We start from the raw sequence: 15,835 nt of genomic DNA, 5'->3' as shown, positions 1-15,835 counted from the left end.
CTCTCCAAAACTTCTCAAGTGAAAATATTCTGGCAAGACTCCAAGAGGCCACTCAGACAGTAATCACTTGAATGCCTGTTACGTTCAAAATAGACAGCTGGCAGAACAGTTGGATGACGAGAAGTGGGAGGGGAAAGGTTTAGGAGGAATTGCAGTGTTGAGTAACAGCTAAAGTCAGTTTAGTTTTTGATTGCACTTTGATTGTTTTGATGGGAAACGAAAAGGAAAAATCGGTCTGCATTTTACATAATAGCAATCATCTTTTTATAGAGTGTCCAATATATGGACTGTTAAATAAAATATTTGCCTACATTTTACAAATATGGATACTCTGCTGGTGGTCGAAGGGTCCCATCATTGTCCGAAAGGCAGATTAAGATTGACAGAGGATCTTGTAATCCTTCGACTCATCATCACAGCACAGACTGAGATACCGATTACATGTTTGAATTGGTCGGCACAGATGTGGCTTTTAAATCACATACTGGGATAACATTTGCACATCCTTCATTATTTTGCATTTCATTATGGTACGATTTTCACTGTTGTTGCGTCACACCATGGGCAGCAGCCATCTGATTGACTTCACTGGCTGTGGAGAGATTCCCAGAAGACCATCTGGCACGTCTTCAGAAGAACATCCAGACGTTGTCAGGACTTCATACAGGCACAGAATATATTGCATTGAACACAACAGAATGTGGGTCAGCTGTTGCATGCATGAATTGATGCTCCCCTTGTCACAAAAAATAGTTGTGGGTCATCCATGCCCATCTTTGGTTTCGTAGTCTGAAGTTAGTTTACTTAAACATGGCTAAATAATGGAAAGTTTGTTTAAAAATGACAATGACATCACATAAGAGCAACACTTTAACATGATCACCAGGCTTGACTGCAAATTTGCTTTTTCAGGGGGAATGTTAGCAAATTAGAGCTTTTGGAGCATGAAAAAAATGTCCAGAGGGAATAACAGCAGTGATAATGTAAGTGGTAAGGGACACAGTCAACTTGTTTTTGTTTGTCTGCAGATGTCATGCTGTAACAAGATCCCTTGGGGTGTACTCCTTGGAGATTGAGATGTTGTATGTTGGAAAGTGGATGAGCACATCTGGTCTTTTGCCAAAATGCCATGTTGTATAAGACAGTGTGCTTCTTCTGCTGTTTGTCAGAGCAAATCTAATGTAACTGTACAGTAGCTGTCAATCAAAAAAGAGGCTTCAAACTTGTTCAACTATTGTAAACATGAAACAAATAGAAGTAGGAGTAGGACTAGATAAGCTATTTTAAAATTATTACTTTTCTCTCTTGAAAATGTATAGACTACGAATGAGTTATGTGCTTTCTCTTCTTTTATTTTTTAATATTTTTAGTACAATATTTACACTGTGTATTCAAACAAACCACATAGATAGCTTAGTCTAGTCCTGTAGAATGCTAATGCTATATTGAGGTGCAACAGCTATAACTTTTTAAGCAATAACGACAATCAGTAATAAAGACAGTCAATGCTACCGCCTATCTTTATTTTGGAAATTAGAATTATTCGACTGTTTTGAATAAACAAGCGTAGCGACTGCCCTCTACCGGCAGAAAGACGCAGCGACAGTCACTGGTGGACAAGACTTCATATTTGACAAGCTTTCCTGGTACAGTATTTTTTATGTTCATAATTTCACTAATAATTTAAGTTATATCAACCAGCACAACAACAATTATTCGAAGATTATATTATGTGTTGTGAATACAGAAAGTACAATTAAAATTACCCAAATGTGCACGTAAATTGGAAGTTTGGACAACAATAGTCACAAGTACAGTAATTACATTTAAGTGACAAACATTTCATGGTAATATTTGACATACATGAGCGTGACAATGTATTTAACCTCGAAAATTAGTCGGTATTTGTATGTCAAGGTCGCTTTTTTTGACTTTACGAGTTTATGTGGAGTATTACACAACCAGCAGGTGGTAGTACAAGACTAGTTAAGCAACGTTTCATCAAAAAGAATGAATAAATTGAGTATTTGCTCTACTTCTGTCAAAAAAATATTTTAAAAAGCATTGACTGCTTCGTGAACGCACAAAATACAATTAACATAGTTAACAAGAACAACTAAACTGCCATAGTATTCGTTGTGGTGAATATCAAACTGAAAAAATCCACCCTAATGTGTTCATCCACCTTTTATTAAGGTCAAACAATTTAAGAGAACAGACAAATCATTTTAAACATCATTGCATGACTAAATTCAAACACCGGCCTGTTATTTATACTGCCGCATGCCTTTTTAAAATGAATTTACAGTGCGCTATATTCCTCCAAGCATGTCTGTTGTGACGTCATTGCCATCATCTCCACGGCAATAACGAGAGGAATTCTTGTTACTCGACTTTGTGTCCGCTTCCCTTCCACCGTTCATTCGTGCACAGCTTTCATACTCTGCACTTTTAACCCACACTGTAAAACACTGACACACATATAAAAACGGTTTCAAATTTTGCCACTTCTATTTGCACGCACGGGTTGCTATTTACTGACACGTATCCAAGTCAATTTAAAATTGCACACGTTCGTTTTTCCTTAATATGATTACAATAATTGGATTTATTTGGACAATTTGAAGTGATGCCAGAAACTTGCACATATAGAACATTGCATATTTTGTCACATTGCTATTATATAGTTAGGTTACCATGGTAGCAAGGTGGTATCCTGGATTGTTTGACAAAGGATCCGGTATCGGGCTGTTTGCACTCGGAGCCTTGTTGCCTTTCGGATAAAAACATCCCTGCTAAGAGGGCATGTTGCGAGCTAGCGGGTTTACCACTGCCTGTGCGGAGCCGGAGCATCCTGCATCCTGCATGCCTGTCACTGCTAAGCCTCATCCATGGAAATGCTTGGATTGGCAGAAGAAGTAAAATGAAGCCTCAACAAATTAAATGCAATAAAATTAAGTGTTTGCTCCACACATAAATACAAAAAAACATTACATTTCTATACATATTTCACCCAACTTTTTTTTTTTTTTATGATCCTTCATTAAAACAAGTATCAGGACTTGTTAATTTAAAACCTTTCCTTTCTTTGTGGCATTTTCTAGACCCCTGCATAAGTGCCATTGTAAAAAAATGCCTTGTCTGTCACACAGTGACCTACGACCTTTGGTGTCCACCGTTGGACTTTGGGCTTTCCGTCCGGGCCGGGTCGGACGATGACCGTGCTTCTGGATGCGACGGAAGGGTCCTCATCAAAGAAGTTAAAGGGTCGGAGGAAGAAGCCCACCGCGTTGCCAGGTGTTGCCGTGTTGGGGATGTCTTCTGAATGAGGCACATGCAGGAAGCCCACCGTCACCCAGGCAACCAGATCCTACTCACAGGAAAGTAAATATTACTCACAGATTTGTCATCAGTTCCCATCCTATATAAAGTGCAAACAGAAGTAAATGTCAAAATTTGCATTGACTTTGCAAAACCTGTTTTTACCTGATTGACAATATTTTCATTGTTGCGAATGTAGTCCTCAAACACCACAACGGGTTTCCAGGGGTCATTCTGGTTATAAATACTGGTGCTGGTGGCCTCATTATCTTTATGACGAGTGACGGCCAGAGGATATCTGGAGCAAAAAAAAAAAGTGCTTATATTATCAGTCAGCCGTAAAAAGTAAATAGACTTTTTCGCATATGGAATTACCTTGCCCAAGTGATGCTGTTTTCTTCTTGCCAGCCTCTTGGAAGCACGCTATCGCCGTGCGAGTTCAGCTGGATCCGGTACCCCTTTTGATGCCCCAACTTATTTTTCTCATTAGGGTTGTAAAAATGTACATAGCGAGGGAACTTTTTGCCATAGTGGAAGGCGGCAGAACGCTCCGTCTTGTGTTCCGTCCAGTTGAGTTTGGATTGGACGATGAAATTCTTGGGGCTCCAGGGATTTGTGAAGTTGACGTATTTCAAATTTAAAGACTGAAAGCTGTTCTCTCGACCTGTGTGAAAAATAATAGTTGGATTTCACACAAAAGCAACACTTTCATTGCTATTTCAATCATTTGATTAAAATAAAAAAAGGACATTAATTATTTTAACATATTCAGGGGGATATTTTCTGTTTACTTATTTAATTAAATAAAAACCCACGACCCAAAGCCATGTCTAACAAAAATATTGCTTTGGTTCCACCTTGCGGTATCTTAAGGCTGTGCTATGTTGAAGTGAAAGGGAGGAGCTTCATTTAGTCAGCACTAATAGAAATGAGTGCTTTGCTGCCATCTTGTGGCAGCTTTAGACAATTATACATATATTCCAAAATAGACAGTATCCTTCTTACCGGCAATATCCAGGTCAACCTTATAATTGATGAGATGTGTGTGCAGGTTCCCCAGCACATGGTTGTACACTTTGCGGCCATATTGAAGTCCATTAGATGTAAAGAAAGAGGCATGGATGAAACCAGTGGCGCTGACCTTTACTTCCATCACACCGTTTTGGTAGAAGATGAAATCCCAGATGTAATCATAGTTGTAAACAGTTGAAGTTGTCCGTAACACCAGCACGGTGCTGTCCAGTCCTCCATAAAAATTATATCCTCCCTTGAACGCGTTGAAATGACGTCTCAAAGGCATCGCCGTGGTCATCTCAAAAATACACAGCGCGTTTCGATAGCGCACCGGTTTATCGGTGTCAAAATAGTGGTAAAGGTCGACAAAGGTGGCGATTTCCGGACAGTCAATTCCAGCGGCTAGCTCGTACGATAAAGTACCCATGGCCCAACCAGCGTCGATGTATTTTGTTTGCATGGCGGCAGGAGTGTCACCAGCATAGAACGCGATGGCTTCTTGAAGGCTGATCTCATAGGCGATCCTTTCGTCATTAAAACGGACGTCAAAGACCTGAAGTCCGGCCGAGGAACGCACTCTGTAGGCGAACGACCATCCGGCGTACTCCACGAAATTGCCATCGATAAAATAGCGACGCCCTTGAGGCTCAACAAGTTTTGGCCCGTGGATATCAGTCGGAGTGTTGCTATGACCCCGAGGGATGTAAGTGGAGTAGAGATCGTCGTCATCAGATAGGCTGATCTTCTCCACAGCTCCTGATTCATACTTTTCTACCAAATCCTCCACGCTGTCAAAGTACATACTGTTGTACCAGACTTTCTCAATCGCCCACTTATCTGGATTTAAGTCTTTGTGGTTGAGCAGTATTTCAAACCCGGTTGGGTGGATATAATATCCTTCCACAAACTTGACCAACATGATCCAGGACCTCCTCTCACCTGAAGCCAGCCCTCGCGGGGCTATGTCGATAAAAACCAAACAGCGATCTGAGCAGTTTGTTAACGAAAATCCTCCCGTGGTCTCCAACAGAAGATTTCGAGCTTTACTTGTGAGTTTGGCAATGGTGCGATTGAGATGAAAATACTCCATTAAAGTCATCGGCCTTGACTCAAATGGAATAGGCCGATCTCCCTTGAACTTCTTGACCTCATGAGATTTTGGAGACGGTAGAGGTCCGACAATAAACTCGGTGACGTTCGGCTTGGTTTGGTTCGCAAACTGGATGATCACACGGGCTTGGCGCGGCGGTTTGGCCTGACCGCGATCCAAAGCTCTCAAGGCTTTGTTCTTTTTTGGCACTTGGAGCTCCATCATCAGGATGCTGTTCTTCTTGAGAGCCACATTACTAGCATCGGTGAGTCCGAATTCTGCCATTCCGTGGAAGTAAGCGCGGATGGCCTTCATTTCCCGAGGTGTCAGGTCGGCAAACATGGGGGCGCCGTGATGAGCCCAGTCTCTTGCTCTGGATGCCTCACAAGCAGCCAAGCAGAGGAGACACAGCAGATGGAACAGCCTCATTTCTAAGAATCAATTTAACAAAAAGAACTTTAACATCAGTTCAGTGCAATAATATATTTCTTTCAAATGTCATAATAACACATCATATTTTGGAACGAAGTTCTCTTGCTTGCTCGACTTTGCTAAAGTAAGGTGTAGCGTGGTGACAGCTGTGTTTGAGCCTTCATTGTGAGGGCAGGAGGTCAGACAGAAAAGATTGGTGACTCTCTGGCTCCCCACGCCTGTGGACAAGCTTCATTCAATAAACCGTCCCCATCACCCTTCCCGAAATGCCCCTCTTTACAGGATTAGGCTTGGACAAACATGTCTTTATTCTACGACCGAGGCTCGGCTACCCCTGACCGTCACCTCCCACGTTCTATAACGTTTGACGCCGTGAGGTCACGGGATGTGTCCGTCAAAGAGCCCATATCCAATTCCAACGCTTCCAGCTGCGACCTTCCACTCTTACCCAATGACCGAAGGTTCAGATGCTACTGTACGTCCTTCCAGTCGACCCCCACGTTTAAAAAGCATGCTTCGGTTTCTTTAATAGGTAAAATATCACTTCATTGGAGACTGAACTGCAAAGAAAATAGTAGAAGTAAAATAAAAAATTGTAGATAGATTGAGAAGATCGAAAAAGGCCAAAGGGCATTCTGTGGGGGGGAAAAATATCTACCAAGCACTTTTAAGGTAAGAACTTTGATATGAATTTATGACAATATCAGAGTAAAATATTTAATCTACTTAAGTTGCTCCAGAGTCCTTTTTAGCAGTTTCAATGTATTTTTTATTTGATTTAGAAATTCCTTTTAAATAATTAGCTGAAATCTATTGTGTGTATTTTCCCCTCTTAGAGTAGTTTAAGCATGTGTTGCTGGATTGTGGAGGCACTTCTGATCCTGCTTGGACTGCAGACAGTGATGGGAAAAGCGTAAGCATAGAAGCAACAGCAAATGCATATTTTAAAATCTTGTATGCTATTTATTTTTATGATAATCAGGGAATAGATGAATTGTGGATTAGCTAAAGAAATAAAACGACATGCATTTTGCTCCAGACATTGGTGCGAACGCATTGAACAGCAGAAGGTGGATCGGATCCTGACCCCACGTCTGCAGCTGGAGGTGAGCTGCTCCGAGGTGTACCAGTATAACACCCAGGGCTGGAGACTGGATGTGGAGTCGATGAGGGCTAAGCACGGCGGGGATGACGGCATCGCACTCTACTACCAAAAGCACGGCCTTAAGGCACTCTGCTTGTTGTACAAGTAAGGAAAAAAACGGTTGAAGGAAAGCGGTTTGTTTTTTCAACTGTGCGGCACATCACAAATAGACCCAGTTGAACATGAATTTGCATGGCCACGATTCTTTGAAGATGATTAACTTCTTGAGCTAGTTTTCAAAGTCTATGTTATAGACCGTATGCTCCTGATAGTGGCGTTATCAGTAGCTAAGCCAATCACAATCCAGCTATAAACACTAACATGGAATCATTTGTGATTGCAAATATGTAACGTTGAGCTTTTATTTTTGTATTCCATGTTTACATTCAATTAAGGGCATTTTTTAAATGAAATCTGATGATTAATTCTGGATCATTTTCCATCACTACAAAAGAACATGCCATTAATTAGACTGGCTGCACTTCTGCCTTACATTTTTAGGTAAATATTTGAATGGAAAATATTCTAGTAGATGAATAAAAAAAAAATACTGCGGTAGCTGTGCGTGCTGTCATAATTATGCCACTGTGAAAAGATGGGCTACATCATGCAACACATTTGTTTTGATAGGCAATAACAGAGTGTCAAACTGGTTTCCCTTTTTGCCTGCAAGATATGATTCATATTCTGCTAAAGTTAAATGCAAATGCACGCGCCGCGCATGAAAAACAACACGACGTTCAGAATGAACTTGTTTCTTATAAAGACGTACTTGCCCGTGTCGACGATCTCTCTGCGTGATTGGAGTAATCTCCGGTGAGGAAGTATTTTTTTTGGCATAGAGGCTTTTATTATAAGGGTGTGGTGACGTCAAAACGACGTAGAAAGTCTGGATTCCGCCCAGTGATAGGCGTTTCAGCGTTCAAATGGTTGCTTTGAAAATATAGTCCTTGTGTTCCATTTTCAATCGGGAATAAAAAAAATAATAACAAGGCGGTGACTCATTAATCATTTGAGTGGAGGAGACGCATTGGTTGAAGCGGAGCTCGCGAGGGAGGGGGGGGGGGGGGGGGACGCTCATCGTTGCGGTGGTTTGTTTTTGTGCGCAATTAAAACGTAAAAAAAAAAAAATAGTTTGGTGCAATATGTTGACCAGGGTTAGAATTACAGAATTACAGGAGCTGCAATAGTTTTAATACTGTAAATTATATGATTATAAATTAACCTTGCGTCCTACAGGCTGCTTCTGACAATAATTAACAAACATGTTAACTAACTTCTCTTTCCACCTCAGGTTGCCAGTGATGGAAAGTCAAATGGTGAACAAGACAGTGAGAGCATGCTGTGAAGGTTGGAGTGGACCACGTTGCTCAGATAGTAAGAGAAACACCAATTAAAAAAATAAAATACAAATAATTGATACAGTAAAATGCAACTGAATATTTAATCTTGTGTGGAAGAACTTTCACAAATTACCCACTTAACACATCAACATGATGACAAATGTGTCATTTTTGTCTACTCCTGATCAGGTGTAGCAATGCATGGCCAGTGTTACTCCACCTGGAGCTGTGCGGACTTCCCCGGAGTCCATAACGCCTCCCTAATGACGATGGAGCAATGCTGCAGCAGCCAGTGGGGATTAAGTTGGAGAAATGCCTCGGACCAGACCTGCTTATCCTGCACCTACACTCTCCTGCCAGGTTCTAAAATATAAACCCACACGTGAATATTTTCACCCAAAGTTTGATTTTTGACTTTTCCACAAACCTCCAGACTCGCAGTTGTCCCCGCTAGTACGCGGGGGTCTTCTGGGTAGCGTCAGGGCACCTCAAGGCTCAGCCACCTGCATGTCCTGGGGTGGATCCCACTTTCGTACTTTTGACAAGAAGCACTTCCACTTCCAGGGTGGCTGCACTTACCTGCTGGCCTCATCTACTGATGGGACCTGGGCGGTCTACATTAGTACGATCTGTGTCAGCTCAGGAAACTGCAGCAAGGTATGACACACGTCCACCATATGTAATATTTGCAGATATGTGGAATTCATAATATTTTCAATTTTCTATGGTTCTTACACAATCTTGTCAGGCTCTGAGGATGATGATGGGTCTTGATTTGGTGACAATTCACGACAGGAATTTAACCCTCAACAACCTCCATGTTCCAAATGGGGAACCCGTTTTTCAAAATGGTATGATGTCACTCATCATTACAACAAACACATTTGTTTCAGGATCTTCAACATGCATTTTTGGGTCTTCACCATTTCTAGGTGTTAGTGTCCACTGGCTTGGAGATTTTGTGTTTGTGGAGAGTGGCCTCGGAGTGAGGGTGAAGTTTGACCTGGTCAACAGCGTCTATGTGACAGTAACATCTGAGCATCTAGCAGCCACCAGAGGACTTTGTGGAATCTACAACAACAACCAAAATGGTGCATGAATTCAAATTTAACAAAAAATGATGATATGGAATTTGAAATTATTTACTTTACCGTAGATGATTTCACCACAATGGGAGGAACCGTGTCTCAGTACGCTGCTAGCTTTGGCAACTCATGGAAAGTTCCTGACCAGCAGAATGAAGTACTACACAACGTACATTGAAGTAGCATTGAAGCTCTTCTTGTTCACTCAAAGCTCCCAAATCTTTCCACGTTCAAGGGCTGCGGTGATGCTGCGGAACTCGGACACAGCTGTGATGTAACGGGAGATGCTGCCTTACGCAAGCAAGCAGAGTCCATGTGTCATCGACTTCTTAAAAGCCCCTTCACGCAATGCCACCCACGCGTGAGTTATGCAGCACGGTCACATAGCAATATGCAAATACTGACATTTTATTGTCCGAAAAACTTTGCACATGAGGGAAAATGTCATTCCAGTTTCTCTCGTGTTTTTCAGCTGGACCCAGCAGCGTACCTAGATACATGCTTGTATCTTTTTTGTAGCTTGCCACCCAAGGAGAGGGAAGCAGCAGTATGCGACACTCTGGCGAGCTACGCACGAGAGTGTGCCCAGCAACATGTCATCGTTATTTGGAGAGAAGGCGCCCTTTGTGGTAATGATAACAATCCCAGTGTAAAACAGATGGAGATCAAAATTATCCTAAAATTTTAATCTTGTTCAGTCATTGTCTCCCTTCTCTATGCATCTCCCCAGCTCGGATTTGTCCCAGAGGGCAAGTCTTTTCAGACTGCGTGTCCTCATGTCCCCCTAGCTGCGCATCCCCCCAACCCCCAGGACCGGCCGCATCAGTGGGTCAATGCCGGGAGGAGTGCGTTGGGGGGTGTGAGTGTCTTCCAGGACTCTATCTCCACCAAGGACAGTGCTTAAAAAAGGATGATTGCCCTTGTTTCCACCGAAGGCATACGTACCAGCCAGGAGACAAAATACAGCAGAGATGTAACACCTGGTGAGGTGGATGTGTGTTTTTGTGTTTCTGGTTATTTGCTTGATTGATATTTTACATATTCCCAAATATAGTGTTTGTAGAGAAGGCCAATGGCAGTGCACTGGGGAGAAATGCGCTGCTCAGTGCAGTCTGATGGGAGCGCTCCATGTCACCACCTTTGACAAAAAAAGATACTCATTGCAAGGAGGGGATTGTCCTTTTACCACTGTGGAGGTAAGAACATTTCTTAGACAAACAGATGAGATTAAATTAAATTTGGACCCTTGAATGATGGAAAGCACCATACAAACCTCAGGATATGAAACCTGTTTGATTATAAAATGAATAAATAAATATATTTTTAAAAGTGATATTCTCTTTTCCTTACGAATACCAAAACTGCTGCAAGGTCCTTGTGTGTAAAATTAGAACGAGAGAACTATTTTTACCTGAATTTTCCACATCACTTCAGCTCTCCAATGTGTTTCCAGGACTACGTTGACCGAAAGCTTGTGGTGACCGTACGCTCGGGCGAGTGCACAGCAGGGGGAGGAGGTGCTGCTGCAGGTCTAGGTTGTCTCATAGAAATGACAATCACGGCACTCCGTACCACAGTCACCATCACAGACACTGGTGAGTTATTAGAGAGACCCCTCCTGCATAATTTTACATTCACTCACAACAAAACAAACAAAAGAGAACTAAAGATATACTTAAAAACACAAACACCCCCTAGCTTAATGCTAGTATATAATGGGAAACACCATAGACAGGCTAATAGAAACGATCATGGTAGAAATACATGCAAACAGGGCAATAAAACAATATTCACATTTTTTGCGGGAACAATGGATTTGTAAATATTGTGTATTCCTCTTAAGTTTGCATTGATTGCTCTAGGTACGGTGACATTGAACGGTCAGCGGGAACTGTTGCCGGTGGAGACCGCGGACCTGGTCGTGCGGAGGGCATCGTCTGCCTTTCTCCTAATTCAGACTTTTGGAGCTCAGCTTCTGTGGCACCTTGATGGACCTCTCATCATCATTACCTTGCAGCCTCATTTCACAAACAAGGTAGCCTGGCAATTTCACTGTCCTTAGCGGAATTAAATCAGGATATAGGTCATAAATAAGGTCTCATTTTTTTTCTTGTAGGTACGCGGCCTTTGTGGAACACTGACTTGGAATCAGCATGATGATTTTATGACCCCAGAAGGAGACGTGGAGAGCAGTGTGTCATCCTTTGCCGGCAAATTCACCACAGAACATTGCACTCTGCCTGGAGGAGCCCCTCCGGACCCCTGCACTACTTACACCCAGAAGAGACACTATGCTGATTCCGTATGCGCCATCATACACAGCACAGTATTCCAGGTTTGTTTGCAATGTTACATTCCAGAATTGACATTTATTTTGTATTTTTTGGGTTATCTAGTGGGCGGTAAATGAGAATAAGACATTTTAAGGTTTTGCTCAAGAGCTCTATGGTTTGTCAAAAGAATATTTATGAAACAGCCACAGTTCCAGTTTTTCTTGGGACAAGTATCATTTATGCAAAAAGTGCACTTTCCTTGTCATGGCTTATTTAAAATTTCATGAGGGGGAGCAAAAATGTCCTCCGATTCTGGAATGACCCCATGTGATGTACGCCTGCCACTTTGGAGTCCCATTCGCTCTCATTCTGCTCCTTCAGGCATGTCATGATGTTGTGGAGAGAGAGCCCTATTTCCGCCTGTGTCAATCAGAAGTGTGCAGCTGTGCACTTCAGAAGGCCTGTCATTGCACAGTTCTCACCGCTTATGCCAGACGCTGTGCCCAGGAGGGCACGGCTGTCCAATGGCGTAACCATACCTTCTGTTGTAAGTATGGAAGATCAACAAGTCTTTGAGCTTGCAGATTAATTCTGATATTTTATTGCATTCGTCATGATTTTCTTTTTCCTTTTGGTTATTTGTGTTTGTCACAACTATTTCCTCCTATCTCCCCAGCCGTCCAGTGTTCCGGGGGTCAGGTGCATCACGAGTGTGGTCAAGCATGCGGCCGCAAGTGCTCGGACCTGCAGCACGGCTGGAGCTGTGATATCAACGGTAGTGGTGATAAGCTATGTGTTCCAGGTTGCCAGTGCCCTGCAGGGTTAGTGGAGGACCACCAAGGCCAGTGCGTGCCTCCTACGATGTGCCCATGCGTACAAGGAGACAAGACATATCGACCTGGGGATATCGTTCAGAACAGCTGTAACACCTGGTATGCTGAAATATTGTGAATATTTGGTGCTCACCAAAAAGTTTTATATATAACCACAGATGGCAGTAAAGCTCAAGAACCTTGGAAACAACACAGCAACAATTATTTTGGGCCTGAATGATCATTATGAAAAAAGATAAAATTTTAGCAAGCACAATGGTATTGATATTGTGAAAGTAAAGTTAAAATGACCTGACAATTATGCTTATATATTCTATATAATCTCCAGTTGACCCAGTGATTTTTTTACTGCACGTTATAAAACTAACTGTTGCACTTTCTGCGATAAGTAATGAATAAGTAAACCAATGCACACTAAATTCTTCTTCTCTTGACATTGCTTATGGAGACTGATAACAGTCCAAAAAGACTTTTGCAACAATCTATAATGCACACCAGCAGATATTCTTCAAGTCATTGTGTGTGGTGGCGCGAGAGCTCTGATGAAATCACTCTATCGTCCTGCTTCTTTCCACAGGATAGGTTGATTTCATTGTTTCTCTTCGCCACATAGCGGCTCCGATGATCATTCTTGACAAACATAGCTGTACTGTGATAAGTAGAATGACACTATACTTAACTATATTGCTTGTGACCTCTCACCTTTACAGCATGTGTGAGGAAGGACGCTTTAACTGCACGCAAGGCGCATGTGAAGACGTCAACAAGTGTCCTGGCTCTCTGATATACGCGCCACGTTCCTGCCTGCTCACGTGCTCCAGTTTGGAGCCACCGAGTCAGCAGCAAGGTTCTGGCACGCTGAGTTGCAGAGAGCCCCTATCTGGTTGCGTGTGCCCCCACGGAACTGTGCTACTTGTAGGTGAAAACTTTGAAATATGTATGACTATTTAGATTTTAAAAATAAGGATTTTTTTTTTTTTTTTTATACACACACTCCTGAAATGCTCTCCCATCCAATTCTCATACTTCATAACACTAAAAGCCTCAATCATTATATACTAAATTATTGTGAACATATTGAGTTTACATTTTCTTTTTAATTTTTCTTCGAATATAAATTTTATCTCCTGCAGGGTGATCAGTGTGTCCTACCTGCCGAGTGCCCGTGTCGCCATAATGGCCGCCTGTACTACAGCAACGACACCATCACTAAAGACTGCAACACGTGGTAAATAAAAATATCATTGAATAAAGCCCATGGAATTCATTCTATAAATGAATATTGGGAAAAAAATAATAAATAATTTTCTTTTGCAGTGTGTGTAAGGAGCGCCACTGGCACTGCAGCCAGTCAGCCTGCGCCGGCATATGTGTGGCTACCGGTGACCCTCATTATGTGACCTTCGATGGTCGCTACTTTTCTTTCTTGGGCGACTGCCAGTACGTGCTGGCGAGGGAGACCAGCGGTCTGTTCAGTGTCACGGCGGAGAACGTGCCCTGCGGAAGCACCGGGGTCACCTGTACAAAGTCCGTCACCCTCAGCCTTGGGAACACCATCATACACCTTTTGAGAGGTTAGATATTTTGTGTGGACAAATGCAATATAAATAAATGTAACTAATATTTAATTTAGGTAAAGCAGTGACGGTTAATGGGATGCCAGTTACTCTACCCAAGACCTACAGCGGGAGTGGTCTGACTTTGGAACGAGTGGGCATCTTTGTGTCGTTATCCTCCCGACTTGGAGTCACTCTACTGTGGGACGGAGGTAGGACACGAAATATTTTCACTGTAATCTTGATTTGTTTGGTTACGGTCCATTGTTTTGGTAAAATATGGAAATATTGCTTGCAGGTATGCGTGTGTACGTACGTCTGGCCGCACACTTGAGGGGAAACGTCGGGGGGCTATGCGGTAACTTCGATGGGGACACTGAGAATGACTTCACCACACGACAAGGCATCGTAGAATCCACCGCTGAGCTATTTGGGAATTCCTGGAAGGTCAGCCCATCCTGCCCGGATGTGGCGGACCAAGATCTGCGAGACCCTTGCACTGTGAGTCCAGGTCATCCATGACCCTGAACGGAGAAAATATTAGGACATCTAATATTATAACACAATTTCTGCACAGGTTAATTTACACAGGGTACCGTGGGCCAGGAAAAAATGTGGCATCTTGACCCAGGAGCTCTTCTCTCCTTGCCACCTTGAGGTGCCCTTCCAGCAATATTACGATTGGTGTGTCTTTGATGCATGCGGGTGAGTTCATTTACACAGGTTGTAAATGATGATTTTCTTGGCAGAGATTTTTTATGATCAGTTTACAGTTTTCTTCCTTTACCTCTGTAAAAAAGCACAAAACCAAATCATTTTGCAGCGAAAATCTGTGCTCTCATTTCCCCCTCCTTTCACTTTCAGCTGTGACTCCGGTGGCGACTGTGAGTGCTTGTGCACAGCCATCGCCACTTACGCAGAAGAGTGTAACCGCAGAGGGATCTACATCCGCTGGAGGTCCCAGGAACTCTGTCGTATGTGCACAGAATAAAACATTTACCTATTTTCCAGGAGATTGCTACTAAATTTCTCTCTCTGGTCCTATTTTGTTGAAGCCCTGCAGTGTGAAAATGGACTTGTTTATGAGCCATGTGGGCCAGCTTGCTCCCCTTCCTGTCCTAATGTGCAGCAGAGTCCTCATTCCCAATGTGACGTACTATCTTGTGTGGAGGGCTGCTTCTGCCCCGCTGGTACTGTTCGATATGGTAAGATGCAAATCTGGACTGAGCTACTGAAAGACAGAGTAGTAAATCTTACATTTTAGCTGGTCTGCTTTGTTAAACTATAGGTGACAGCTGTGCGGTTCCTACCCAGTGTCCATGTGAGTGGGAAGGGTCCATGTTTCCTCCAGGAAGTACCATCACCCAGCACTGCCAGAACTGGTTGGTACATATAAACGCTTCAAAAAAGGCTTTTATTCTTCATGTTGTGTTCTTCTGCTTAGTTCTTGCGACGACGGGATGTGGCATTGCGATGGAGTGCCATGCCCTGGTCCTGCGCCAACCTGTCTGGAATCCGAGTTTTCCTGCGCGAGCGGTCGCTGTATCCCGTCTCAATGGTTATGTGACAACGAAGATGACTGCGGAGACGGCTCTGATGAGATTTGTCCATTCACCTGCTCACCGGAACATTTCCGCTGTACCAGCACGCCGAGGTACCAGGAAACTTTGGAGATTTCTTTCTCCTCCGTGTCATCCTTGTCATAAAAGGTTTTATATAGTCAAGTCAATTACTGACTAGATAC

General features: G+C 42.8%; 2 protein-coding genes across 4 annotated transcripts in view; one reads left to right on the top strand and one right to left on the bottom strand.

Annotated features, from left to right (window-relative positions):
• Positions 1–2,172: 2,172 nt before the first annotated feature.
• On the bottom strand, positions 2,173–7,978 carry aoc1 (amine oxidase copper containing 1). Of its 2 annotated transcripts, none has more exons than XM_049749618.2 (5): positions 7,778–7,978; positions 4,327–5,856; positions 3,697–3,985; positions 3,487–3,619; positions 2,173–3,370 (listed from the first exon to the last, which is right to left on the bottom strand). In XM_049749618.2, exons 1-5 carry the CDS (start codon positions 7,839–7,841, stop codon positions 3,101–3,103), a joined length of 2,286 nt encoding a protein of 761 aa, XP_049605575.1. In that variant the 5' UTR covers positions 7,842–7,978; the 3' UTR covers positions 2,173–3,100. The 2 variants fall into 2 exon arrangements, with proteins under 2 accessions (XP_049605575.1, XP_049605577.1); XM_049749620.2 differs by having other exon boundaries at positions 7,774–7,973.
• The window catches only part of sspo (SCO-spondin), a 38,819-nt gene continuing 29,055 nt past the window's right edge, over positions 6,072–15,835 (top strand). Inside the window, exons 1-27 of one of the 2 annotated variants that reach the window (XM_068648799.1) lie at positions 6,072–6,770; positions 6,897–7,106; positions 8,296–8,378; positions 8,534–8,704; positions 8,778–9,001; positions 9,093–9,195; positions 9,277–9,435; positions 9,501–9,586; positions 9,665–9,790; positions 9,902–10,058; positions 10,160–10,412; positions 10,484–10,625; positions 10,883–11,024; positions 11,292–11,464; positions 11,546–11,764; positions 12,084–12,249; positions 12,379–12,634; positions 13,246–13,450; positions 13,669–13,763; positions 13,853–14,109; positions 14,169–14,303; positions 14,390–14,592; positions 14,669–14,796; positions 14,956–15,065; positions 15,147–15,296; positions 15,380–15,473; positions 15,536–15,745. In XM_068648799.1, the coding sequence (XP_068504900.1) occupies positions 6,706–6,770; positions 6,897–7,106; positions 8,296–8,378; positions 8,534–8,704; positions 8,778–9,001; positions 9,093–9,195; positions 9,277–9,435; positions 9,501–9,586; positions 9,665–9,790; positions 9,902–10,058; positions 10,160–10,412; positions 10,484–10,625; positions 10,883–11,024; positions 11,292–11,464; positions 11,546–11,764; positions 12,084–12,249; positions 12,379–12,634; positions 13,246–13,450; positions 13,669–13,763; positions 13,853–14,109; positions 14,169–14,303; positions 14,390–14,592; positions 14,669–14,796; positions 14,956–15,065; positions 15,147–15,296; positions 15,380–15,473; positions 15,536–15,745 (4,322 nt within the window). In that variant the 5' untranslated portion in view covers positions 6,072–6,705. Of the gene's footprint in view, positions 6,771–6,896; positions 7,107–7,727; positions 7,818–8,295; positions 8,379–8,533; positions 8,705–8,777; positions 9,002–9,092; positions 9,196–9,276; positions 9,436–9,500; positions 9,587–9,664; positions 9,791–9,901; positions 10,059–10,159; positions 10,413–10,483; positions 10,626–10,882; positions 11,025–11,291; positions 11,465–11,545; positions 11,765–12,083; positions 12,250–12,378; positions 12,635–13,245; positions 13,451–13,668; positions 13,764–13,852; positions 14,110–14,168; positions 14,304–14,389; positions 14,593–14,668; positions 14,797–14,955; positions 15,066–15,146; positions 15,297–15,379; positions 15,474–15,535; positions 15,746–15,835 lie in introns of those variants that run through there. The other variant, XM_049749603.2, reaches the window with a different exon arrangement.

Source organism: Syngnathus scovelli, chromosome 18, assembly GCF_024217435.2.
Source record: "Syngnathus scovelli strain Florida chromosome 18, RoL_Ssco_1.2, whole genome shotgun sequence".
Classification (NCBI taxonomy): domain Eukaryota; kingdom Metazoa; phylum Chordata; class Actinopteri; order Syngnathiformes; family Syngnathidae; genus Syngnathus; species Syngnathus scovelli.
The sequence above is the reverse complement of the archived record's forward strand: the minus strand, read 5'-3'. Positions and strand labels throughout refer to the sequence as shown.